This window comes from Vidua chalybeata, chromosome 2 (genome assembly GCF_026979565.1).
Source record: "Vidua chalybeata isolate OUT-0048 chromosome 2, bVidCha1 merged haplotype, whole genome shotgun sequence".
NCBI classification, from domain to species: domain Eukaryota; kingdom Metazoa; phylum Chordata; class Aves; order Passeriformes; family Viduidae; genus Vidua; species Vidua chalybeata.
In genome coordinates, this window is record NC_071531.1 from 72,132,640 (window position 1) to 72,159,099 (window position 26,460).

At 38.9% G+C, this 26,460-nt stretch overlaps 1 protein-coding gene across 5 annotated transcripts in view; it reads right to left on the bottom strand.

Annotated features, from left to right (window-relative positions):
- Positions 1 to 26,460, bottom strand: part of MAN1A2 (mannosidase alpha class 1A member 2) — a 134,329-nt gene that overhangs the window by 18,852 nt on the left and 89,017 nt on the right. For all 5 annotated transcript variants that reach the window (XR_008429225.1, XM_053934634.1, XM_053934635.1 and 2 more), the window contains exons 9-10: positions 8,554 to 8,669; positions 2,507 to 2,726 (exon numbers count right to left, since the gene is read on the bottom strand). Coding sequence is in view for 4 of the 5 variants with exons in the window: in XM_053934634.1 (XP_053790609.1) it covers positions 2,507 to 2,726; positions 8,554 to 8,669 (336 nt within the window). In the remaining variant the exon portion in view is untranslated. The remainder of the gene's footprint in view (positions 1 to 2,506; positions 2,727 to 8,553; positions 8,670 to 26,460) is intronic.

Genomic DNA, 26,460 nt, shown 5'->3' on the forward strand with positions numbered 1-26,460 from the left:
CTCACAACATACCTAGTCACTTCTCCAGCCTCTTAGTCTGGAGTCTAAGGTCTTCTCTCCGACATTCCTGGGGAACATTGATAGGTGACTCAGATTATCAGGGAGACTACGTCCCTGCATAAACTTCTCATTTACATGGCAGTGATGCCAGTTGCCACTGGGACATTAATCCCCAAGAAAATACATCAGGAATAATCCCCAAGAAAATACATCAGGAATAGTTTCCAGGACTTTCCAGCTTCTCTGTACTACTACTAAAATAACCAGCTTTCTGAAATATCAGGTTGGTTTTTTTAACAGGCTTTCAAACCTGCAATATGTGCAACAAGCTGATGATAGTTGTCAATATAATGCCCTCATTTTCCAGAAATGCTTTTATTCTGTGAAATTCTGTTTCAATTTTGCTGAGACTTAAGCTCAGCTACGGAAATTTAGATTGCTTCATAAAGCAGTATTTTCATACTGAAGTATTACATCACCAGGTGCATACTGTAATTTATTATGAGCAGCTGTGGGATGACACAGGAAAGGGCAGCTCTGCTGGGTCATCTAAAGGAAGAGCTGCCTATCCCCTGCACACAGTCTCTGCATCCTTCTCTCTCTCCTCTGGGGATGCCAAATGGGGCAAGTTCTCCCAAGTCCATAGGAGAAAAGAAATCAGGCAATCCCCTTTGCCTGCTGAACCATAAACCTATTAGCTGAGCCAGGATGCCTGTCTGCCCCCTTAAAGATGCTTTTTCTGCCATCAGCCAGTTCTGCCATTAAAGTGTACAATTATGCTCAAATCGTGCTGTTAAAACACAACAAAGAAGTTGACATTTCGCATGTGTAGGTTCTTAATTTCCTTTGAAAAATCAGACCAGAAAATTAAAACCAAAACATCCAAACACAAACAATACACATTCCCAGAACTGCATGACTGAACAAAAGAAAACAAGGGCATTGCAAATTTATAGCTGTACAGCTTTCAGTCTTTCTTGCTCGTGTGTTCTTATACAGTCATTAAATATGTAATCAAAACTTTTATCTCCCCCATCTTTTGATTTACTTAGGGTACAGAATAAACCTCTGAAGAAATAAAATTAGGTCTGCTCAAACAACTGTAAATTTAACACTGCTTATTTTTAAATGTCAAATTAAACATTTAAATGCTATTTTTCAGAATGCAACAATAGCTGCTATGTCCTCCCTTTTTTTCTTAATCACACTCCTATTTTTTCTTTTCCTTTTTTTTAAAACTGTTGCTACCCAAATAAAATTATCACTTGTGTGACTGAATTATTTAAAAAGACTGGCTACTATACAGTGATACAATGTAATCCTGTGAATAAATACATGAATTCTCATCTTAAAACTGCTTAAGTTATAGTTACCATTATTTCTACTGGGAAGGTATTTCAGAAACTGACTTCTCTGATAGCTATGCAAAACCATTTCCAATCTCCAGCCTACATTTATCCACAGCGAGCTTAAAATCTTGCTCTTGTTACAACTGTGTTCTTTTATATCTTAAAATAACTATTTCTCTTCAGTGTTTACCCCTTGAGATGGCAATAAATTTGTTCCTTTCTTCGGTATTATTTGTCTAGCCTGAGCAGGCCAATCTCTCATATTTTCCCCACTGTAAGATAAAAGCTCTGTCACTCTATTCATTCTGTTGGTCCTTCTCTGCATTTGTTCTGCTTGAAATTCAGATTTATACAGAGTATTCAGGGTGACAAATTACACATGTCTTCTAAGGCAGTCTTAATATTATCTAATCTCTGCTGAAAATTCTTCATCTGATACAGACCAGGACATTTTTCAACTCCCACTTCAGACAAAGGGCTCCTGACTTTTTCTGGCAAACTTCTTATTTCTGTTAGTCCAGTTCTCAAGATGTCTCTGATTACTATTCTGAGACTCTTCCATTTTAATTACTATATGGCTGCCCTAAGCATAATCAGTACACTTCAAGCATCAAGGTTACTATAAAATAATCCTGGTCCAAAAGACTGACCTTGAGAAACTTCCAGCCCAACAATGAAGTCTGATGCTGCCTCCTCACTAGTCAGGCCTTTGGCCTTCTCATAGTCAGCACAGTACTCTTCATCCTCTCTTGTTTAATTGTACTTATTCAGAATGCACTATTACTAAAACGAGTAAAAAGTCTATTTATAATTTTTTTCCTCTACTTAACTGTAAGAACAGTATATACTGAAGTACAAACTTCCCTATATATCTGTGAGGACAAGAGTTCACACAAATTCCTTCCTCACCATACCCATATAACACATCTTAGCTGACTGATCCAAAACTGAGGACAAAGATGCATGAAGGAACCATAAAGTCTGGGTTTATATTTACTCACCATGATGTAGAGCAGAAGTAAATACACAGATGTTAAAATTTCATACTGGTATAAAACCAGTGCATGTTAGACAAGGTCCGTAACAAACCCTAACAATAATTACAAGAGTTGCTGTATTTCAACTATTGAAATAATTAGAAAAACAATAAGTCTTACTTGTCCTGTCATACGACTCATGACATGTATGTGCAATTTCAGCTCCGAGCTGCAAATAATGTCCAGCTTTATCATCTCTGGAACCATCTGCTCCAAGGGCAAACATTCCACCTGCAAAACAGGTCAAATGGCCCATCTTTCTTTCAAGATGCCCGTTCTTCCACTCCCCAATGAAGGTCAGTCCTCCATTGGACTTTCTGATGAGATGTTTTTCTATGGCCTACAAAGAGATTGAGAGAACTTTCAAATGCTGTTTCACATGCAAGTTTTACTTATTAACATTCCTTTATCGAGCAAAGTCTGGCTTTCAAAACAAAAATAAACTACAGGAACAGACAGCTATAACAATACAATTTCAAAGCACAAAAAAATACCCTAACTGCTAAGAATGCTAATGACATCTAACATAGGAAAATCACAACATAGACAACACTTTACTTTTACTTGAGAATTTAATACTTATTTTATGGCTCGAACAGTATTTGTCCAACTCTAAACTCTGGGAATTACCTATTTGTTGTTCTGTGCAGTCTGTGAGTACTCAGAAAACACATCCATGCTGGAAACTTTTGGTCAGCAACATATGCAAACCTGTACCCTCAGTCAGTCTTTAATAGGAAGTGACAGGGATGCTCCAGCTACCTTCTAACTGCTCCACAGCAGCTGTCTGACTGCACAGTCTCAAATGACGGGTGTTAGAGCAGTTGTTCACAAAAAAACTTTATTATTTTATACGTGAGGCAACTGCTGCTTTCTTTTTGCACATTTGTACCAATATATGTTGTTGCTTGTGACTTATAAATGGTATCCTTCTCTTAGAAGAATAGCTGATCTAACTTCCCAAAGTTTGCAAACTAGATGGAACAACATTTGCTTAAGCCTCTTTTAGAGAGGATCACAATTCCCACCAACCTACTGCAGTATTTACTATGTCTAGCATTAGACAGTGAGAAAGTAATGAAAGAGAAGTGCTGGTCTGCACTCCTGTTGGGTTAACTCCTTCACTAATACCACTGATAGATCTGAGGTTTGTGCTCATGGCAGGATCCAGAGAGAAAGCAGAAATAACTGACAGAGCAGAAACCAGTAAGTCTCTGACAGCTGTCAGGGTGGTTGTCTAATCATCATGCAAACTGGCATTGATGACTGCCTTCTGCTGCTAAGGAGCCTGATGTGGTTAACTGTACAAGCCTCATTTGGTCTGAAAGTACTGGTACAGGAAATATTGGATCTACTGAAAACTGCCACTGGAAAGGATACCAAGATCTGGAGCATTAACTCTGTTGATTCCATTATTCTAGCCTGTGACAAAACTGATGTTTTTCGACCATATGTTCCATAAAAGTTGAGCCCTCTTTGAAGGAAAACCACTTTAACTATGAAGAGCAGGAAGGCACTAAAGCATATGGATTATTTATTTCCTAGAGGAAAACATTTTTTTTCCAAATGCTAAGTGACATTTCCTTTTGAATTGTATCTTCCCATAATTTCATAACTGTTGAGGAGCAAATGGTTGCAGAAGCATTTCCAGTGGGACAAAATTGCTGTGGTTGGCACCAGGATAGCCAACAAAGGCCAAATTTATATACTTCTCCATGAGCTACTCCTCTACTCCAGATTTGCTTTTACAGTTTGACTGAAGAGCATGTTCTAGGTGCAACATGCTCCTCTTCTGAGCAGAAAACACATCTTCTGAATTTGAACATAACTGCTTGGTAGAAGGGGTAGTTTTTGAAATCTGAAAATCAAGTTCTATCAGCTACTTAATAACTAGGTTAGGTTCTGAGAGTCACAAAGGAAGCATCTCAAGAATATAAATGCAACTCTCTCAAAATACTTTATCGTTCAACAACCCGCTGCCTGCCAACTGCAGAAAAATGACAATTGATATTTACAGTAATTAATAAGGGACAGCTGGGCATTGTTGGGAGCACTGCCCAGGAGATAAGAAAAGTTTGTGCAGGTTGGGATAGATGTGGCATTTGTACCCTGGGCTGGATGGCTGAGGCCACAGAGCACTCCAACAGGAACTGCAAAGCAATGACATCCAGCTGGACTACAAGGAGTATACACGTACCAGAGTGGATGTGTATACCCCAACTCCCAAAGAGAAGACTGAGTTCATATCGACTAAGAGATTAACTAATGAAGGAGCTTCCTTAGTCTGTGAAATGCCTGAACAGGGGTGGTTGAGGTTGCTTGGTTTAGTTCAGCCTAGAGAAGAGACTGAGGGGAGACCTCATTGCAGCCTTCAACATCCTCACGAGGGGCAGTGGAGAGAAAGGCACTGATTGCTTCACTCTCGAGACCAGTGACAGGAGCCGTGGGAATGCCCTGAAGCTGAGTCAGGGGAGGTTTAGGTTGGGTAGCAGGAAAAGGTTCTTCACCCAGAGGGTGGTTGGACACTGGAACAAGCTCCCCAGGGCAGTGGTCACAGCACCAAGCCTGACAGAGTTCAGGAAGTGTTTTGACAACGCTCTCTGGCACATGATGTCTTGGGGTGTCCTGTGCAGGGCGAGGAGCTGGACTCAATGATTCCTGAGGTCCCTTGCTATTCAAGATACTCTGTGATTCTATGCAAAACCTGAATGTTCCCTGAAGTTTATGTGCTTTTCATGACTACAAAAAATAGCATTTTCGGAGCTGTCTTGCAGCAGTACTTGCTGTGTTGTGACAGTCAAGCACACTGCTGAATACTTCTTTTAGCTACCTAATGCTGTGCAGTAAGAAAGAGTGAGGATCAAATTTATGAGCCTAACAGATTAGGCTACTCAAGGCAGCAGACCAAAAAGAAGCTTACCTATCCTCCAACTGATATGAGAAGGAAAAAAAGACACTTGACACCAGACTAGCTGGAAGACCCACATGATGATGTTGAAGGCAAAGTTAAGAGGTCCATCCTCAATTTTTATCACCACAAAAAATTCCGAACAGGTTTCACAATTTCTGCTTTTATCACAGCTGTGAACTTCCATAGCAGGACATGGCAATGAAGTGTCCTTTACAGTGGAAGACTGCACCCATGCTATATACAGAGGGGTTATGGATATACAACTTGTTTGTATTCATGTTAGGAAGTATGTGGTGACCTGGATAAGACTTCATATGCCATGGATCAGAAACCATGAAATCTGAAGAACAGATGCTGCATTTTTCTTCCCTGTGATAGCTCCAAGGAATGAGATATCACTGTCTACTGCAAGACCTAGGACTGAAGTTATGTTGTCCATCTTCCACTCACACTGCTGTAATAAGGGAGTGAAGTGTGGCTGGACATTCTTTTAGACTGGTGGGTACTGAGAACATTTCCAACTCCGTGCTGTGAGTGGGAGGAATGCATGTTACACCTTTCCCCTTCTGCTTGCACAAATGATGCAAAGAGCTTCTGCTCCACATTTTGAAAAACAAAGAATAAGAAGTCTTAGCGACAGAGGAAGACCTATATTATAGGCAAGATCAAAAGAATGGTAAGAAAATTTAAATTTAAAAAAATTTAAATAAAAATTCGAATTGCAATTATGCAAAGCAAACCCTACTTAATGAATCTTTGCCTATGTTTTCCAACGTGAAGTAAGATCTGGGAAAGACACCAACCCTGAAACAGAGTATGTTCCACAGCAGAAAAATCAGTACAGTTCATGCCAACTCAAATGTACAGGGTAGGTTTAGCTGAGAAAAAGTGGAAGGAACCCTCTGATACTTGGACTGCAGGATATATCACACATGAATACGGAGCAGCTTGGCTTTTCCTCCCTCCTATCCACAAAGTGTTATCACCTGGTCACAAATTTGCCCTGCTCTGTCTCCTTTCAGAGATGTGCCCATATAAAATGTTTGCAAGATGGTTTGCAGTGAAGAGGATGAATAGGAGAGTTTATTTCCTCTAATTTTGAAGTGTTCACAGTTTAAAAGTCAGAGTTAAATATTTCAACAATAACCACAATGGAAGCTAGGTATCAACTACTAAACATCTTTAAACCCACAGGACCCCATAAACTGTATTTTAACCTATTAAAATACACAAATAATGTTTTGAACTAGTAATGAGGAATTTAACAAACCCTGGAAAGCTAAGGAAGTTCAAAAGGACTGGGAAACAGACAATGCTTTATCAATAGTTTAAAAAGTGAATAAAACAATGATATAAAATGAATGATGTGGTTTCAAAAATAAAGGATTGATATGTATATGCTGATATGAGAAATATTAGGGATTTCAAGAATTTCTTGGCATTTTACATAATATTAGTCCTAAACAAATTCAAGGCAGCACATATGAAGTGGATTAAAAGCTGGCTTGCTAGAACAGTTCAAATAAAGAAAAAAAAATTGAAAAAAAAATCCTTATCCCATGAAGATAGATACTTTATTCAATACTGGGCAGTATTTCTAACAATGATCTCCAAGAAAAATGCTAGAAAATAAATTGCAGATGACAAGAATTGATGGAGCTATAGATAATGATAAAGAAAAAGTCAGTTCTGTAAAATCACTGAGAGCAGGTGACAAAATGGGTTTTGCCTGAACAATGTGTTGCAATAGAGATAAGTGTAAGGTCAAATGCTGAGGAATCGGGAATGTAAATCACAGTGGTAGGAAAGCAGTAAATCGAAAAGATTATAGCCAGCTTCAGAATAAAGCAACTGGAAAGTGGATGATGGTTTGAGGCAAAGGTTAAGAGTACAAGCAGAGCTTCTGGCTGGATGAAGAGGATAAAACAAAGAAGGAATCAGTTAGAAGAAGAATCACATTAGAAGAACCATTACAGTGCTGTCTCCATACAGAAGATACTGGAAAATACATAGAAAAAAGATTAAGAAATAATTGAAAATCTGTTTTATCTTGTGAGACCAAAAAACGGAAAAGCATTTTTGCTTCAGGAGAGAATGTCTATTGTACATTTGATAGTAACCAACTATACGGTGCAGATAGAGAAGAGAGGAGAGATGTAGATGAAGGAAAAATGTAGAGAAGGAAAAAGTCAAAGCAGCTGGAAGTCAAATGTAATCAAATTCAGGTCAGGAATAAGACATATTACAGCTTCAAAGCAATTTTGTACTAGAACATTCACTATATATCTTGTAAAATGTGAATTTTGAGAATTCCAGGAACAGGTGTTTTGCTTTAGAAGACCGACTGCACTAAAACTAAGCTGTAAAAACTTACATTGAAAGCAACAAGGCATGCACAGAGCCTGGAATACATCAGGCACCAGCCACACATCAGCACTGGGACAAGGCTACACAGTCACTGCTGCTGCTGGTACCACAGCTCACTCAGCTACTCAGCTGAGTACTCTTTATGTGTAAAGAGTACTTTACACATAAAGTACTCAGCTACTCTTTATGTGTCTAAACTGTAGCAGAAGAATGGTGGCACAGTGGGAACCACTATGACAGGCTGCTGAGAGAAGATGGGGAAACTGGGAAAGTAAGAGCTGGGCAGCAAAAAGCTCAGAGCCACCACAGAAAGGCCCCCACCCCAAATCCCACTGAACCATCCTGCATTACTGCCCTACTTAGGCAAGCACCTCTTTGTCTGTGACAGGGACTAAGAGCATAGCACAAAAGAACCATAGAAACAGGAATAGATATAAACTACATTTTACAAGGTAAATAGGAATAGAACATGTAAATACCTTAGAAAATAATGCAAAGAATAAAATAATTTGGGACTTAGGTCCTAGAAGGATGAAGTCTCAACACTGGAAAAAGGTGACTTGCTTGTTCTGCACACATCTCAAGGTTGCTAGACCTCCTTCTAATAAATTAGAGCTTGGGCTTTTACATTGTACCATTTGGGACAAGCTGATTATTTTTAGCACAATAATCTGCATCACATGTATTCCACAATAATACTTTTGAAACTACTCAAAGTGAAAGCTAGTATTATTCATCACTTGATTTCTTAAAACTTACATAATCAAAACAAGCCCTGTGGTTGGTGGTGTTTTTTCTGCCTAGGTTTCTTTTTTTAATTTAATTTGATTTCCTTAAAATCATTAAATATGGTTCCACTGTATTGGAAAACTCAATGAATTATAATCACCTCAATTGCATCGTCGTACATTTTCCTTGCCTCCGTGTCCATCTTGTCTGACATAAGCCAGGCTTTCAATAAATATTCATAAAAACTGTCTCCCAGCCCGCCCACGGATGTGTGATCTGTAGAAGGGAAAAAGGAAAGAAAACAAACAAAAAAAAAGGTTGAAGTTATTATGCAATAGCACCTTAGATTTATTCAAAACATAAAGTTATGTTTTTAAGGCCTACTTCTGTAGAATTATAAACATTTTTAGCCTGTTTAGCAGGAGAAAGCTGCATGGCACTCTTTCCCCTCCAAACTTACATCTCAGGCATAGAACCTTCTGTTCATGCTCCCTATTGGTCATTCTGCGCAGGCTATCCCTCATATCAAAAATGTACTTTGACCTCTGTTTTACTTCATTCCAAATAACCTAATTGTTTTGCTGCTAGGGTTTGGGGGTTTTAGTTTTTGGTTTTTTAAGAGATATGTGAAAAAAGCATGTAGAAAACCTCCTAAGACCTCTGTATCCGGGATGTAACCAGGTCATGTGGCTGGCTACAAGCTGCCATCCATGAACTACCCAGGATCCAATCTTTCCAGCATATTTTTATTTCTTACAGGGTAGTTACTCAGCAGACTAATTAATTCCCTAAACTAAATGTTCTTATTGAAATTATTTTAGTCAAAAGGGAAGCAAGCTGCCTTTGCAGTGTACAACACAAGCCCTGCTCTGTTCCACTGTGCCTGAGCAGCTATGCAGAGCTGTGCCATGTGCCACAGGGTAAGACTGCTTCACTATTAGAATCCACCAGCACATAAACTGAACCTCCTAACACACAGATTTCTTTTCTGTCCCCTTTTTTTTTTCTTTTTTTCCCTTGCAGAGGTTGCCTTTCACAAATAGTGTCACTGCTATTCTGTGCTGACAGACCACTTGAGAACTATGTTTCTCTTTGGCTGAACTATCATAGTTCCCCACAAAAAGTCTACTGATGGTCTGGCAGCCTTGCAGCTCCAGTTCCAACCAGGGTATGCACGCACTCGGTACACTCTTCATTCAAAAAGCAGCAAACTGAGATTTAATAAGTGACTCCAACCAGCATACACATAACCTTCTCTTTCCTAATGTTACAGCTCTCAAAGCAGTAGAACCAGAACAGTCTTAGACTCCTGAAGCTAGGCGAGGGAAATGCTTAACACCAACATTGTCACAATGCCAGAAATTCACGGCCCTAAGCATGGCTGGTTGAGTCATGCAAGTACCCTTTCACTGGGTGAAGAAAAGATATGACACTTCCTTTTACAAAATACCTCAAAAAATGGTATTATTCACAGTTTTTCTGAGATAGAAGTGCAAAAGAGAGGCTGAGCTCTCCTTCTGTTCTTTTTTCCTCCAAGCACTACCCTACCACAGCATGTCTGCTTGTCTCTGAAGATGTGAGTAGGAGGTTAGAGCTGGTAGATACTGCTATCCTAACTCTTCTGAGCTGCCTCTTGGCTCCTCTGCTACTTAAAAATGGATTGCTAAACAAAGGAAAGAGCAAGTTGAGAGTCTGTAGATTTCCCATTTAGTTTCAAGTTGTGAATTTGAAGCAAATGACTTCATGCCCTTCTCTTATACTTCAGAATCTCCTCGACTGCCTTTTCACACCCAGTTACTCAGTGATTATGAGTTTTCATAAGCTCTCTCGCCCTAAGCTATAAGAGGACATTCAGGTCATGAGTCGCTTTCTTATACAAATGCAAGGGCTGGAAATTACTCCTTCGATTTACAATTACATTCTTAAGTAGAAACAAGGGTCTGTGGTTTTCAGGAAAAAAATTTAAAAACCCACAAACTATCCCAAGACTTCAAAGCTACAGCTCATGCCAGCACTACTCAGGGACTGACTTCACAAGAGACAGTTTAAAACTACTTCTGTTAAGCTGCTGCCTTGTCCCCAGCTGAGCTCTGTCATTTGAGTAAGGGATGATCCTCAGCCACATTTCCTTGACAGATGCACTCAGGTCCCAACAAGGACAAGCTGCTGAACCCTCAGCAGCGTTCTTGTAGTAGCTCCAGCTGGGATTGGGACAGGAAAGAGCAGGAAGATGAGCAGAAAAGGTTCATTTCCTAAACAGAGAAACCCACATTCCAGGTGTCTTTCAAAAGTCAATTATCAGCAACACATCCCAACACATCATGACTGCTTCTCTAGGCAGACATTTGAGAACTGTCCTTCTCTTCTGTCAGCGGCCCTTCTCCTTCACATTGCTTCTCATCTTTGCCAAGAGTATAGGGAACACAGACACCAGAAGCATTGAGGGACACAGAACTCAGAGCCATCCCCTAGACAGCCTTCTTTCCACCTACTTTGTGCAGAGAACAGGGCTGCTCAAGCCTCTCCTATTCAGATCCTCCTCCCATTCAGAAGCAGACAAGCACATGGTAACCAACTAAGGCCTTCCAAGGGCCTTCCAATTCCCAGCAGCAGCATTTTCCTTGCTCCTTTTATGCATACCTCACTCCAGCTCTGACCAGCCTAGAGTTTTCAAGGCTCCTCTCTCATTCAGCAGTGGGCTACTCCACTCCCCAGCTGATGGCTTTCACAGCTGGACCAGAGGGAAGACCTGTCAAAAAAGGCAAACGGATCCTGTTCCTTCTCTTCAGCAGCAGGAGAAGGATATATGAAATATTTCTGGTGGGAACATATGATGGCATTTCAGGGGAGCTGGCCGCATCAAGATGCAGCTCTCTTTATGTCGTGTCCCCTCCACATCCACAAAAATAGCCTAAAGGGGATGGAAGTGAAAAGGAGGCCAATTCAGCAGCTGAACTGAGGTTTAAACAATGAGTTTTCCAGCTTCTGCAGCTGCATTAACTGCATTTAACCTGGCAAGGTCTTCTTCAGCTTCTTCAGCTTTTCTGCTAGCATCTGCTAAAGCAGAATTTGCTGCATTTTATAAGAACTATAAGTAGAAATTACTTAAAACACAGTATGTGACAGATTGTGGGTCTTTGACAATTTGCTCTCACCTAGAGCAGAAATGCTAAAGAAATATTTTCCAAGATTCCTTAGCAAATATATAACTGGTGAAGACTGTAGAAATTGGGTCATTGCATATCATTCTCTCCTAAAAGCAAACCTCCCCATCCAAACTTATCAGAAGGCCCATGGTGGTTATCACTTTCTCCTGCTCTTTGAGCTATAGCTCAGATGGATTCAAAGATTTAAGTCAGCTCAACTCAGAATGTTTTGCTCAGAAAAATGTTTTCCACATAAAATTTACTGATGTTTTCACACTAGCCCTAACCTTCCATGACAATCCACAGTACTAAAAACGAATAACTTGTGATTTGAATAACTGAGCAGTTACAATAGCATCTTGACACTGGATACTCCTCAGTAAACAACTGAGAAAATAAGCATTAAGTACAAGCATTTTGAAATTTTTAAAATGGATTAGTTCTTTCACATATTTGATCTACAAGAATTATTTAATTGGCTCTTTGTCACGTAAAGTTTTTTATTTTGAAGAGCTGTTTTACAGTGAAATCCTTAAGTAGAATTCGTTCCAGAGTAAGACAAATATAGCAAAAAGAACAGAAGTATGATAGCACAACAAATGTGGCTGAAGCCACATGTTCTGCTCAATGTATGCATTTTTAGAACATTCATTCCTTCAAATCAAAACAAAGTTGGGTAATTTTTCCATTCTGCATTTTTCCAAATGTAGGCCCAAATGACTGGGCAAACATGAAAGGATTCCAGTCAAGGATTACTTTGGAATTCTTTTCAAACTGAAAGACACAGTAACTGCAGTTGGAAAGAATACCTTCAACTTTTGCAACCAAAAATAATTACAAGAAACCTGTATTTTTTCTGGTTTGTCACACTTGAAAGCATATTGTGTGCAAACCTGTGCAGTTAGTCTGTTTGTAAGGATTCTTCTTCCCAAAAAGGGACAAATAAAACCTTAATAGAAAGAAAATGATATTTCAAGTTCATAGCAACATTTTTGCTCAGCTACTACATTTACATCCAGTTAAATATTGGCATTTTTCTTCTTAATAAACAGCACTAACTGTGAACAAAAACCCCCTCAATGAACAACACACCAGTCAATCTCAGCACAATACTTTAATGAGTTTTTAATGTATTGATAAAAGATCTATACTCAGTAACATATTGTGTCTCAGCTAATATGCCGAAAACCAGATCTACCTCTTTCCCACAGACTGAGAGGGGGACCTTCTTTTAAAACCTCATACCATCATTATCTAATATTCCTAAAGATAGTTTCATTCCAAATGATCTTATTGGTATCAGCAACGCATGAGCTCACTGCTGACACAATCTCCCAGACAAGAAACAGGACAGCACTAAACCACAACGCCAGGCAGGAGGTCAGACAGGGCGCACACAGTCTTGCTGAAATGCCACTGGACCTCAGCCCCAGAGAGGAGGGAGGGTCTGCAGAGCTCTGGTGATTTGTTCTTTGTAAGTGAAACTGTTTCTTTGCAAATCTGGGGAGACAAATAAACAGTTTTTTACCACAAACAGCTCCCCAAGGCTTAGGCAACAAGGTTCCCCCTTCTCAGTGAGGCACTGAGATGGATCTGGCTGTTCTTTCTCTTCAGAACTAATTTTTGGGGACGGTTGTAGATACCAGGGATACAATGCATTTACACAGCTCATTCCCATTTGTCATCCCCAGACCTACCTAATATCTGTAAATAACTTCCTCCACAGCAAACCGATTTCCACATGAATGACAGTGGTTCCTAAGAATACAGTTATGGCCACAGACTGCAAGTTACCAACACGTGCCACTTCCTTTTGTTTACAGGGAAAGTTTGGTTCAGTGAGCAATAGCATGTTTCCCACAACAACTGACAGTCCCCTAAAGATAACATTAATAATGAAGCCTGTTCTAATAAAGGTCTACCTGCTCTCTAGAGCAAACTTAAGATGTGCAAATTATTTTTAAGCAGATGGCTTTAAGTAGTTAACAGCAGCTTAATGAGGCAAATTAAAAACAGTTCATGATTTGCTAAACCCTCTCTGCTTTGTGCCTTAATTGTTCAATTGTCATTTCTTGGCAAGGAGCAAGAATAAATAAAGAAGCCAGGCATTGTATTAAAGGCAGCACCTCATGCTAGAACTGATGCTGCAGTCCCAACACCTGAGGGTGAGGCTTCCTGCTAGCCAGGAGCAGAGGGGAGGGAGCCATTGCCCCTCCCTGACCCCAGGGCACCTCTGCCCTAGGCAGAAAGCTTCTGCATGGCTTACTGCACACAGAATAAATAAAATGAAATACAATACTGAGCAGAGGTATGTTCAGCATGCCCAGGCTGCCCTGCTGGAAAGCAAGACAGTGAGATAACATTGGAGCAGTGCAGAAGCACAAAACAGGTGGAGATGAGGATTAACCATGCCCACAGTATTTTTAATTCACAAATTGTAACTACAACCCTGATTCAATATTTTAAACTAGAGACAGAGGGAGAACAACCAAGCAAAAAATTACTAATTTGGCTATTTGTAAACTCAAATCTCGGAACTGTACTCATTACTTTTGAAATTAAAATAAAGCAAAACTCACTAAAACCTGTGCTGTACTCAGCAGACTGCAAACGCCAAGATAAACAACCACTGATTCATTTCAACCAAGAGCAGTAGTACAGAATCACTTTGCAACAAAAGAGGGAAGCAATAAAAAGAGAGGCTGATCTTCCTCAAGGATCACAAACTTACACAGTGCTATTGTAATATGTCAGAGAAGGAGTTCAAGAGTGGAAAAGTTAAGTGACCAGGAGGGGGTAGCAAAGTGATTAAGCTAATACTGACTTTCATTAAGAAATCCACATACCCTACCATCATTAGTTGTTCTGGCCTGCACCAACTGGTCTTAGACTGCAGGAGCCCTCTTTCTCTGTGCAGGAAACTTCCAAAGAATTGTTTTTCTGTTTGTCTTCAGGCTGGCTCTGATTAAATTTCAGTTCAATCTTTACTTCATGTAGTTGGACTTACTGCTTCTCAGCTGCTCTAAATAGGTGCAAGCTCCCATTTTAATCCTTTAATCCAGAAAGCTGAGGCCCTGGAAATTGCAGCTGCTGCCACTCACAGCAGAAATTCAACCTAAGGATGTCATAAACCATAGTGGTTGGCTTAGAAGTGCAAACACTTGTAAATTAACTGCAGCAAAGGCAGCCCTGGCAAAGGAGATGCAGGTGCAATTTATAGTCAAATATAAACTATGTATTACTAAGGAACACATCACTAGCATAAGAAGTTTTCTGAAAACATCCAGAGTCTCATGTAACAGAACCACATTTGAAGAACATAAGTTAAGCATTTATCAGTTGGGAGGTAGCTGAACAGCCACTGCTTCCCATTCTACTGTCAGGTGCCACAACAGAATCCAGCAACATGAAACACCTCACTCAGCTCCTATCGACCTGGGGGTGCGTGAGCATGCCTGCTCAGCACACACAGCTCTGGAGAATGGAGCAGCTGAACTCTAAGAACTTCAGATGGAGAAACTAGATGAGAATATTTTAACAAGGCTTGGAAAAATATGGATGGTTCTTGAGTTCCTTAACTGTACTCTTTGAAAAAACAAACTTTAATCTGAGTAGAATCACGTTCCATTTCTAGTTTCATTTAGAGATGGCTAAAGCATTTCTGTCAAAGTTGTTTAAAGAAACCCCAAGAGAACAGCTTGAGGCAGACAGAAATATTCCAGTTGGAAGAACTAAAGTCTGGCAGCTACAAGAAACTGAAAACACAATCATTTAATGGAAAGTATTAAGCAATCTTAATTATAAGTGCTACCAATTTCTCATATAATAAAATTAAGCAAAATTACTTCCTAGATCTGTAGGGACTGTCAAACTAAAGATTAAAAACAGTTAAACTTGCACAATTCAAGTGTGTCCAAAGACAATAGAAATACTTTGAAACAGACCAGCAAGTATAACGAGCCAACTAACATACATATTTAGGTAACTAATGTTCTTAGAATCAAAACACTTTTTCAGACTGAATGTAATTTATGATTCTGTAATGTCAAGGGAGTATCCTAATTTGCTATCTTACAACAGACTGTACTTTCACTCTCAGGAATTCACAGCTGGAACAAATGTGGGTTTTTTGTTTTGTTTTGTTTTTGTTTTTTTTTTTTTGTTTTGTTTTGTTTTTGTTGTTTTTTTTTTTTCAAACTTTCCTGAAACATCAAAACATTCCAGCTATTATTTATAATTCTGGAAAGATTTAGGTCATCACTCAGAAGACATGTTCAAGAATTAAACACCAATCAACTAAATACATCAAGTCCACATGCTAAAATTAGAAACACATTAAATCCTTATGTCAGTGTGTTTACTGAGAAACCTTCTATCACCTGAAGTTATCTTTTCAAGGTTATTACACTCACCCACAGAGCCACCCAAATGAAACACATCTGCCTCTCAGCCAAGTTTAGAGTCACTGTAAATCCCAACTGTGTGGGCAGCTTTAATGAAGCCTCTGGGATTTGCAGTGGATTGATGGGAAGTCAAGTCACATGCATGCTTGTTTCTGATGACTTTTTTCAATTGACAAGGTGACTGTGAAAGAGCTAAAAGGGGTAACATCACCTACTGCAAACAATACTGCTGTAGGTACACAGCCAAAACCCAACGAGTCCCTTCTGAGTAAGTTCATTTATAGGGGGATTAACAAGTTCTTAAGGTCGTTACACCCTTTAGTTTATTCACCTTAATCTTCCTTGAAGATCTGGATTCTCCTCTTGAACATTATAAACAAGAACATGGGAGAGGGAAACCTTTATTAGATTAAATCTAGTCCAACACTCATCTGTACCTAATCAGCTGGCAAAACCACTGTCAAAAACGTTGTATCAAGACATGGCAGTTTATATATTTACACGTTTATATATCTATATGTCCCACATGGAAGCTGATAGTCAAAAGTGATTCTGAGGAGCAAGGAAAGACATTCCCTGAGTTTTATGTACTTTTGGATTATACCACATGCAATATAAATCCAGACTACTCTGACGGTTTCTTTCTCCCAAACTTCAGTCTATGTAGCTCTTATTTTTCTTCTCATGACAGATGCCTGAAACGGCATGCGCAGCCACCTGAAGTTTGGATCACTCTGTAAGTGCTGGGAATTTGTGTTATAAGACTTTCAGTCCATGCTCTGTGACTGAGACTGAGCTACCACACCATATGTGGACTGCATTCATCACCACCCCTCTCTTACTTGACTATTTATGTCTTACAGGACCATATCTGCAAGATACACAGATCTTCAAGTCGAGATGGTATTTTATCTTGCTACTACAAGGACAGTCCAACTCCCAGTGGAACTTCAGGATTAAAAGAAGTCATTGGTAAGATACATTCAATGTTCCCTGAACAGAACTATAGACCCTCTCTTCTCAATGTCACCAAACTGGAAATGTTTCTCACGTGACCACCAGCAGGTCATCTCCTCATAGAACTCAGAATATGAAGTCTCACATACTGAAGACAGAATAAAAAGAAACAGATGTCAGATGTGACAACAGATGTGTCATCCAAATTTACCAATCATCTAGAGAGCATCGATAAAAACACTTAAGTGCACAGCCTCCAACACATTACAGAGAAGGAATAAAATAAATCCAAGAAAGTTTAATAAGGCTGTAATAAGTTTGTAACTGGACTTTGATAGGCTTCCCTTTCATAAGAAACTAGCAAGTCAAGAATGGCTCAAAAATGCAGTTTTAGGCATAAAATTATCAAAGAAATAATGAGATTCCACAGGAAATCAAACTCTAAAAACTCACAGAGGTGTCAAAGGATAACTTTTTACACCCCAATCATTTTAAGTTAATGTCTTCAAAGTCATCAGTGTAAACTCTAAAAAATATCAGGCAGTACTCTAAACATGCCAGATGTCATTAATACAGATTAATTTACTGAATTCACAGTAAATGACAAAGATGAGAAAGACAAATGGAAAAGCAGCTGTGGGAGAAATCACAAATTCTAGATATTGATACACTCCCCACCGAGATCATGCTCTAAAAGTATAGCTTGGTGGTACAGCAAAATGAAATATTCATCTCTTTGCCTAGCAATGTATGCAAGCATTCTCATAACCCAAAGTTATACCATAGCCAAATCCTCTCTTTAGGAATTATTTATAGACACTCCTTTTCAAATGCATAATTCATACACATGTTTGACCTTCCAATAACACTAGAATCTTTAACACACTAAACAAAGGTTTTATTTGTTCACCTTTTTCAGCATCTTGCTCAACAGACCAGCAAAGTGTCTTAACTTTGTAGTCTTATAAAAGCATATTCCCTGTAATGCACAGTTCTGTTGTATTTAATTAAAATAAAGTTTTAACAGATTATCTTGCTATTGGCTTCTAATGAATAAACAAATTTGAATGCAGCTTTTTTTTTGGAACACAGCTAATTACATTTGTACATGGTTGTAAAGCAAAAGTGCAAGGGGAATTCCCCAGCAGAGAATACACAGATTGTCTTCTATTCAAAACACATACATGTTCCTATAGACAGAACAACACAAAATAAATTGGAGAGTAAAATTAAGGACACCTGCCAAGATAGCAGAAGAAATTAAACTGCAAAGAACTACCCCCACCTCCTCATATGCAACAGCATGCCTACTACTGAAAGTCTAGAAATAATGCAGTAATTTTATTTGTTCATAATGTAATAAACTGAAAACAGATTTCAAATAGAAAAACCTCTGTAAATAAATGCTTACACCAATGTCCAAACTAACTATCACATAGATCACATATTTCCAGTTCTATAAATGATGTTCCAAACAGGAATTTAAAAAAGAAATTTACTTGTTAAATCAAATAAATGTGAAAAAATGTAGTCAGGTTGGGAACTACTCTACATGTACTTCTACAATATGCATTTATGTTACTTCTGTACCATTTCTATTTGAGAGAGAAAATCTTTTCCTTATGCTGAAGGGGAAAAATAATAATTTGTGAGTTAAAGTATTAGAAATTATTATTCTGTAAGTCCAAATAGAAAGTAGTTATCTGATCAGTTTTGGAAAATACTTTGGAACATACAAGGCTTACTTGACCCAATTCCCTTTGCTTCCTTTAAGGTTACAGATGTTTTGCCAGAACTTGACATTACATTTCACAGTTTTATTTTTCCTGACTCATGGCATTGCTAGTTTCTTTAAAGAAGGTACAGGTATTAATAGACATAATTTAAGATACTCCTTGTGCTAAGTGAGGGTAAATAAATAGGGGTAAGAGAGAGAATGTATAATATCCTCACAGTTAAAGATTATGAGCAGCTTCAGCTGGCAAAGACAGGTTTTTCAATACTAGCATCTTTGCACTATCTCTAACTACACTATCAACCTGTTAATTTATTCCACAATTATATTTTTATCTGAAATATGTATCTGCAGTATTTATTTAATCTTTTCAAAGACTACTTCATTCTTCAGTATTATTCACTTCACCTTGCCATCTGCAAGGGTTTTCATCTCCCAGAGGCAGGTGTAAAGACTGAAAAGGTTTCTTGCTTGATTTTAAAAATGAAAGGCCTAATAAGTGATAAATAAATCAGGATCTGGATTTCTATCTCTGTAGCACCCTTGAAAGATTGCATTTTAGAGAGCCACTCTCCCTATGGATCAGGCAGAGCTCACACTGTCAGGGCAATACCCTTCAGCTGACACGCCGATTTTTCTCAGTGTTCGCATGCTCACAAGGGGATGCGCAGAGTGCGTCAGCACCTTCTTCATCAAAAAGGGTCTGCAGATCATAGGGGCTGAGAGAGCTGGGTGGCAGGGATCAGAGGCTGATGGTGGGTCCCAGGGCCCTAGCAACTGAAAACACCTGGGTGTGTTTGTTTTTCCCAGTGAATTTAATCCTGAGTGCATGTTCATTAGCAAACTCCCAGCTGGACAGCAGGAGACCTGCATCTGAAAAGACCCAAGCTCTGTGCTGATGGCTGCACAGGTCCAGGGTGCAAGCACGGGTACTGGACTGAGAGCCTCTGCTAATATCTGAAGGGTCCATGAGCATGAGGATACTTGTGAAGGGTGCAAGCCTGTGCATCTATTTGACAGTGAACATAAGGAGGAAGATCAAAGCCTGGCTAGCTGTGGGCAGGTGAGTTGTGGCAGGACTACACGGGGATGCTGCAAAGGCAGGGCTGTTGGTGGCTCTCTGTGTGGGCAGCTGTATCAGTGTCCTCTTAATGCACCTCTAAAATATGTCCTGACTGCAAATGGGAACTTCAGCAGTCACATCCATCAGACAGGGATGGAGACACTTGAACCTGGCTCACCTTCAAGAGCTGGGAAGGAGGAATCCCCAAGTCTTGGAGTCTATTAAATACAGTGGATTTCTTACCATCTTTAACCATGTTTTATGTGGTAAGCACATTTCTCTCTCTCTCAGGATTTTTCATAGAGGTGCACAGAGAGAAAGAAAGAGAAAACAATTTCTATTTCTGCTCCTTGTTTTTCCTATGTGGAATGTGTTTGGAGAATTGTTTAACTGGGGTGATTGCTTGATTGGATTCTGGTGAGGATTGTTTGAGCCTGATGGCCAATCAGATCCACCTGTGTCTGGACTCTCGCAAACAGGGTCATGAGGCGTTAGTAAGTTAGATATGGTAGTTAGAAAAGTAGCTATGTAGTTTTAATATCTTCCTTTATGTAGTATATTAATGTATTATAGCATAGTTATAATAAAGAAATCATTCAACCTTCTGAACTGGAGTTGGACATCATAATTTCTTCCCACTGGGTTCGTCTGCATTTTACAGTAGTTATATACATTAACATCAAATTTATTTTCACTGTTCCTTTAAATTCTGAAACATAAATATAGACAGATGGTGCTGTGTATTTGATACAATATCATATCACAAATGAAAATACAGAGAATGCATTGCTCATGGTTTGTCTATTACCTGCAAGAGTTTAAATGAAGCAGTTTGCTTAATTACTTTGCTCAGCCCAAGGGCATTAGCCTCAAACCAGCTGTACAGGCAGGCATAAAAAACCTGGGATCTTCACCCAGTATTTCCATTTAAATGACAGTAATTTGAAGTTTTTTTCCAATGTTTGAAAATTGCACCATTTTAAAAGAAGTGTAAATCTAACACAAATAAATTAAATCGACAGATGTGCCCTTTAAAATTAGAAGTGCTTGGTTTAATTTAAGCAGCTACTGTTGAAAATTAAAGACCACCTGAAGAAAATGCAGTATGCATATCCATAAAGATATTTGCTTAAGTTTATTTGAAGGCCAGTCTACAGCACAACAAACTGGGAAATAGAGGATGTAAACTTCTCCCATTCAGCCACCTGGGCTGTACCTCTACCTACTATGTAGTAACAGGTGCAGGAAGCTCCAAGAAAGTGAGAACATCACCAGAGGGGGCTAAGGTAGTGTAACAGGCTAAACACCTGTGTCAATCTTCTTATTGTCTTTAAAGTATAGCTATCACTTTGACATGGAAGACACCATTTAAATTTAGTACATTTAATACTCTTACCACACATGATCAATATCACACTGTCAATGAGTCCTTATAAAGACGATGACAGAGTGTCCCCCACTGAACTTTTAACCTGGACTACTTGCAAGTCTGAGTAAGGGGCTTGTTTTCTATAAGGAGACATGAATAAAGCAGCAGAGAATAGACTGCAGCCTGAATGTTCATCCCTTCAGCATTTGGTGGTGACAAATTTGGTGTCTGCTGCTACATTCCTAATAGCAATGCTCAGCTCATGCACTGTAAATTCACATGCTAGTTTACTTCACAGCAACTTGTTAATGTGCCCACATATCACTAAGGTGAAATAAACATACAAGATTAACACAGAATTACATTTCTGCTTATTTTCTTGCATATAGAAGCCATATTTGGCCTAAACCCCAAGTTTAGTTAAACTGACAACTCTCTTAGTAAACAATCCAGGTAATTCCATAGGTAGTCCAGATGCAGGAAATGAGATTTGATGTTAAGAGTAATTAGAGTTCCCCTTCAATAACATTCTTACTTGCAAGAGATGTTGGAACCAGAACAAATCAAGTAGTTTATTTTTGGTGCTGGAAAGCAAAAAGGAAGAATGACCAATTTACAGAAATGTACAAACATGATGTGCATACCCTGACTTGGCAATAACATGCAGATTTGGCATTTCTTTTGTTATTGCCCTTCTAGTTGGTATTCTCATCTAACATGTTTGCAAATGCAAACTAAAGTTTTTTAACATATTTTAGTCTTTTAAGAAATCACTTTTCTTCAGTACCAATCAATTTCCGTAATTTTGAAATCCCAGCTTTTTAATCAACTTTCTGTTACATCTGCTTAGGAGGCTTCTCTAGAAAGCACTGTTACTGCTTTTGAAAATAATCTAAATTCAAAGTTCTGATGCTCACACCAATCCAACTACTCACCATGTGTAAACTAAAAGCTAACAAAGTCAACTGAAGGTTAATGAGAGAGGTTAGAAAATCCTTCCTGACAGCTAGTTTCTTTTCAGTCTTACAGAAACTGAAACCCCAAAGCAGAAGTATTGTAAATAACTTGTTCCTATTGGACCATCACCCTAGCCCATAAGTAAAAATGGAATCTGTCAACATTCCTGTAGGCATTGTAGCTCTGCCTTCTAGCAAATGCCCCAGTGAGCTGACAAATACTGAGTTGAACCCATTCAAAAGATGACTGTCATGACCTCCATGCTGCAATAATACCTGCACATTATAAGCTTAACCCCAAATATTTAGCTATCATTTTCGTCCTCCTGGGTATAATGAAGCCCCTTGCTGCTACACAGCATTAAGTGTCCAGTTGTATTACAAAGCATTTGCATTGGAAAGGACAGGGATTTAGCAATGACCAATAAGCCATTCACCCAGCCATTTTTAGGATTGGGGTTTACAGCATTCAAGTGGAAAAAAATCATGGGATGAAGAAGCAGTAGTCCCTGCTCAGTCCTCTCTGCTGTGGCTTCAGACCCTGGCTGCTGCTGCTTCATTGAGCCAGGCCGTAAAAAAAAAGAAGTAATCTGTCACCCTTCTTCAAGGGCTACGTCAAGTGCATTAAATGCAAATGAAAATATACATTAATTAAATTGTAAGCATTTCAAAGACATGCCTATAGATTAATGCCACACTGACATAATGATTTGACTCATCTCTGTAACTTGTTAAGAACCTGGAAGCAATGGTCACATCCTTCTTGATGAAATCATTATCACTAATTGACTGCTAAGTTACTTCACTGGTTATAACTGTTCAGGCATTTGTAACAGACACGTTGACTGGTTTGAATGAAAGCACACGTCTTTATAAGCTCCAGCAGACAAGTGAAAAAGATGGTCTGCACATCTCAGGGCAGTGTCCCCAGCACATCATTCCCAGCAGTGAAACTGCAGAACATGCTATTTATACTGAGATCAAAAGGCCTGCACTCTGATAAATCAAACCCCAGGACAAATGACTCACTGGACCCTGCACCTCACATCAGAAGGATGTCGACAAGGTTACAGCATATCACATACACCGCTCCCCTTCTGCTAACCCAAGAAGAGCACAGACTACATTTGAGCACACATTTAAACAAGGCAAACCAGATAAGACACAGCAACATGGCCTGATCTATGGAGGCTAAGATAGAAATATTCTGAGGCACAGAAAAACCCCGTAACAACTGTTGAAAGACCCTTACAAAAGATAGCTCATCATCATTCATGAACCCTGGATATGCAAAGAAGACTGGGGGGCCAGCGTACCTTTGGTTAAAACCCACAAAATTAGGGTGTGCCTAGGCTCCTAGTGGAAACAGCTCTGAGAAGGTATCAAAATACTCTAACAAGTATTAAGGTAGAAGGTACCAAGAACTTTCCACAAGGTTTTGTTTGCAAGTAGAGATGGATCCAGTTTACAGCCCTATGGGGCCACACCAAAGCCACAGAAAATGATGCTTCCCTTTTCTCCCACAATCTTGCAACAGGAATTTCCTTTAAATATTCAAGTTTACTTATCAGCTTGTTGGAACAAAATTAAACAAAACAGCAATACTTCCAGAAGGGTACAATTTTTCTTCTATTCAAATACTGTAAATTTTTTCTTTAAAAAAATAAATTAAAAGGCAAAGGCAAAATATAACTGCTGAGAAAACGTGACCTAAATTAATTCTTCCACTATATATCTTGTCTAATACTAAGAATCAAGTGGTAGTAATAGCATTAATTGGTCTGACTGCTAAGTTCCCATCACCACTGATGTTATTACTACTTTGAATAAACGTACTCACCACTAGAATGAAGAGTACTGAAACAGAAAATAAACCCACTTCTAGAAAGATGCTATATTGCAGCTATGTCCCATCGTTCTTCAGCAGTGCATTTAGGTATGTATTTATGCTGATTTATTTTATCTATTTCACATCCTCGTGTCTTAGTTGGAATACTGTACAGATTAACAAACAAACTAACTAGAATTGAACCAAAAAAAGTCTGAGCAGAGAAAAAAATGATGAAAGGATGAAAGAAAGAAAAAAAAAAAGAAAGAAAAGCAACACTAGAAAGGTCAGCGTGAAGTTACTTGTATCTAGGCAAATAAAGTGCTTCGAAATAATTCTCCAAAACTATCTGCAGAAAGTACTTTGTACGAGATAAGATGCATCAAACTAAAGGTTACAGCAAAGATGAAAAGGGCAGCTTTCCCAGAAGGTGGAAAAAGAAAAGTTATGCTTTGATACTCTTTCCATTCTCAGTCTTTCCAGTACAAAGGTATATAACAAGCCAAATACAATGCTCTTTGAAATTACCTTCTAAGAGGAACATAAAAGCCTTGCCTGCCTGTAATACCAACCATGAGACTCAAGCCAGTAACACTGTAGGGGACTTAGACACGAGTCCTCTAGTGAATTGGGATGTTGTGTGTGAAGGCATCAGCCTTACTCGGTTCACTCATGCATAGCAGGACACAACCTCTGCAAGGGAGAAAGAAATTCCTGCCTAAGCCTCAGCTATTCCATCCCATCTGCCCAGTGTTTCAGACCACATGCTCCTTTACTGTAACTTCTTAAATTTTTGCAAGTAGATGCACTGAAGAGTGATCTACCAGGGATACAACAGAGACATTTTCTCATCATTCCAGGTTTATGAAAGGAAATGCAGAATTATGGATTCTTGCTATCTAGTCCCCACAAAATCAGTATTAGGTTTACACATGCTGTTTGTCCTAGTTTCAGCTAGGACAGCATTAATTTTTTAGAGTAGCTGGGAGGGGGCATGGCCAGACCCCAGTTTTGTTCAATACCATCTCAGGTCATTGCCAGCAGCAGGGAAAACTCCTCCTCTCAGGAGAAGGGCATCCTTTCTGGTCAGGGAGAAGAAACTGGCTGCAAAGAACAGGTCTTCTATGTAAACAGGTTTTTTTCCCCTTATACCTTTTGTTATTAATATTGTTGCAGTTACTTCATTTTCTTATCTCACTGTTGTTTCCAGTAAATTGTTCTTATCTCAACCAGTGATCTTTTGTGCTTCCAACAGGAGGCACGCAAAGGGTGAGTGAGCAGCAGGAGTGGTTTTAGGGAACAACTAAATTGGAGACTACCACCCTAAGCCATGACATTGTTGCACTGGGAAAATTCTAGAAATATTACCAGAATATCTGAATATGCACTTGGAACCTTACTTGCTCAAAAAAAACCCCAAACCCCAATCATCAAATTCCAGGAAATAAATTTAGGACTCATGATCAGCATAGAAAAATTAAAGTTTTTAAGAATTTGTATTTCTTTTTATCCTCAGAACCTAAGTCTCAGTTTCTAATCCTAAACTTGAGTCCCAAATGTATTATCTTGCAAAATCCATTTAATAGTATGTTTGAGCTCCACCAAACTTCTGCAAAGTTAAACCTTTCACTGTATGTTTATTTTTAGTGATGAGGAGAATTTTATTCCCAAGAGATATTAATTCTGTGCATTGTTATTACAAGAAAGCTGAAGTGGGACTTTTTACAAGGGCATGTAGTGACAGGACAAGGGGAGATGGATTCAAAGTGAAAGAGAGGAGGTTTAAATTAGATATTAGAAAGAAATTCTTTACTGTGGGGGTGAGTTGCCCAGAGAAGTTGAGTATGCCCAATCCCTGGAAGTGTTCAAGGCCAGGTTTGAGCAACCCAGTGGTAGGTGCCCCTGACCACAGCAGGGGGGTTGGAACTAGATGATCTTTACTGCTCCTTCCAACCCAAGCATTTCCATGATGCTATGAAAAAGCCTCTAAAGAATCCTGGTGATACGTCACATTAGACTACTGTCGATAAATCCAGCACAAGCAGATGGTTAGGAATAAAAAAAAAAATCAATACAAAAATTGTTTCAAAGCAAAAATACAAAATTGTCTTTTGAATAAATAATGCCGGAGTATTTGTATTTGCATATTTTCTTATTTCTGAATATGTTGTTAAACTTAAATTTATCAGAAGAATTTGTCCCATCAATCCATTTGCCCATCTCAGACGGTGTCATGATTCACTCAAAGATACAAGATGCTTTGGAGAGAATTTTGTCTTTAAAGATGGGATTAGACAAGTATTTCACAATGACTGCAATGACAGCTGTATTCATCTCCCTCACATACCAGATTCAAAGTCAGAAGCAGTTTCTCAGTTTGCAAGCCAGAACATGTTCTGCTGGATATTTAGAGCCAACCACTGAAATCCCCAAAACCTATCAATGATGTCAAACAGGACAGAAATAGATCATCTTGCGTGTTTTTCCTAAATAGACCTGCATTTATAAAAGAAAAAGAAATAAAACCTTGAAGAAAAAATTTCTCTTTTATCACTGCCACTATCAAAGCACAAAACCACTCAACTTTTTTTCAAAGAACCACTTCAAGAG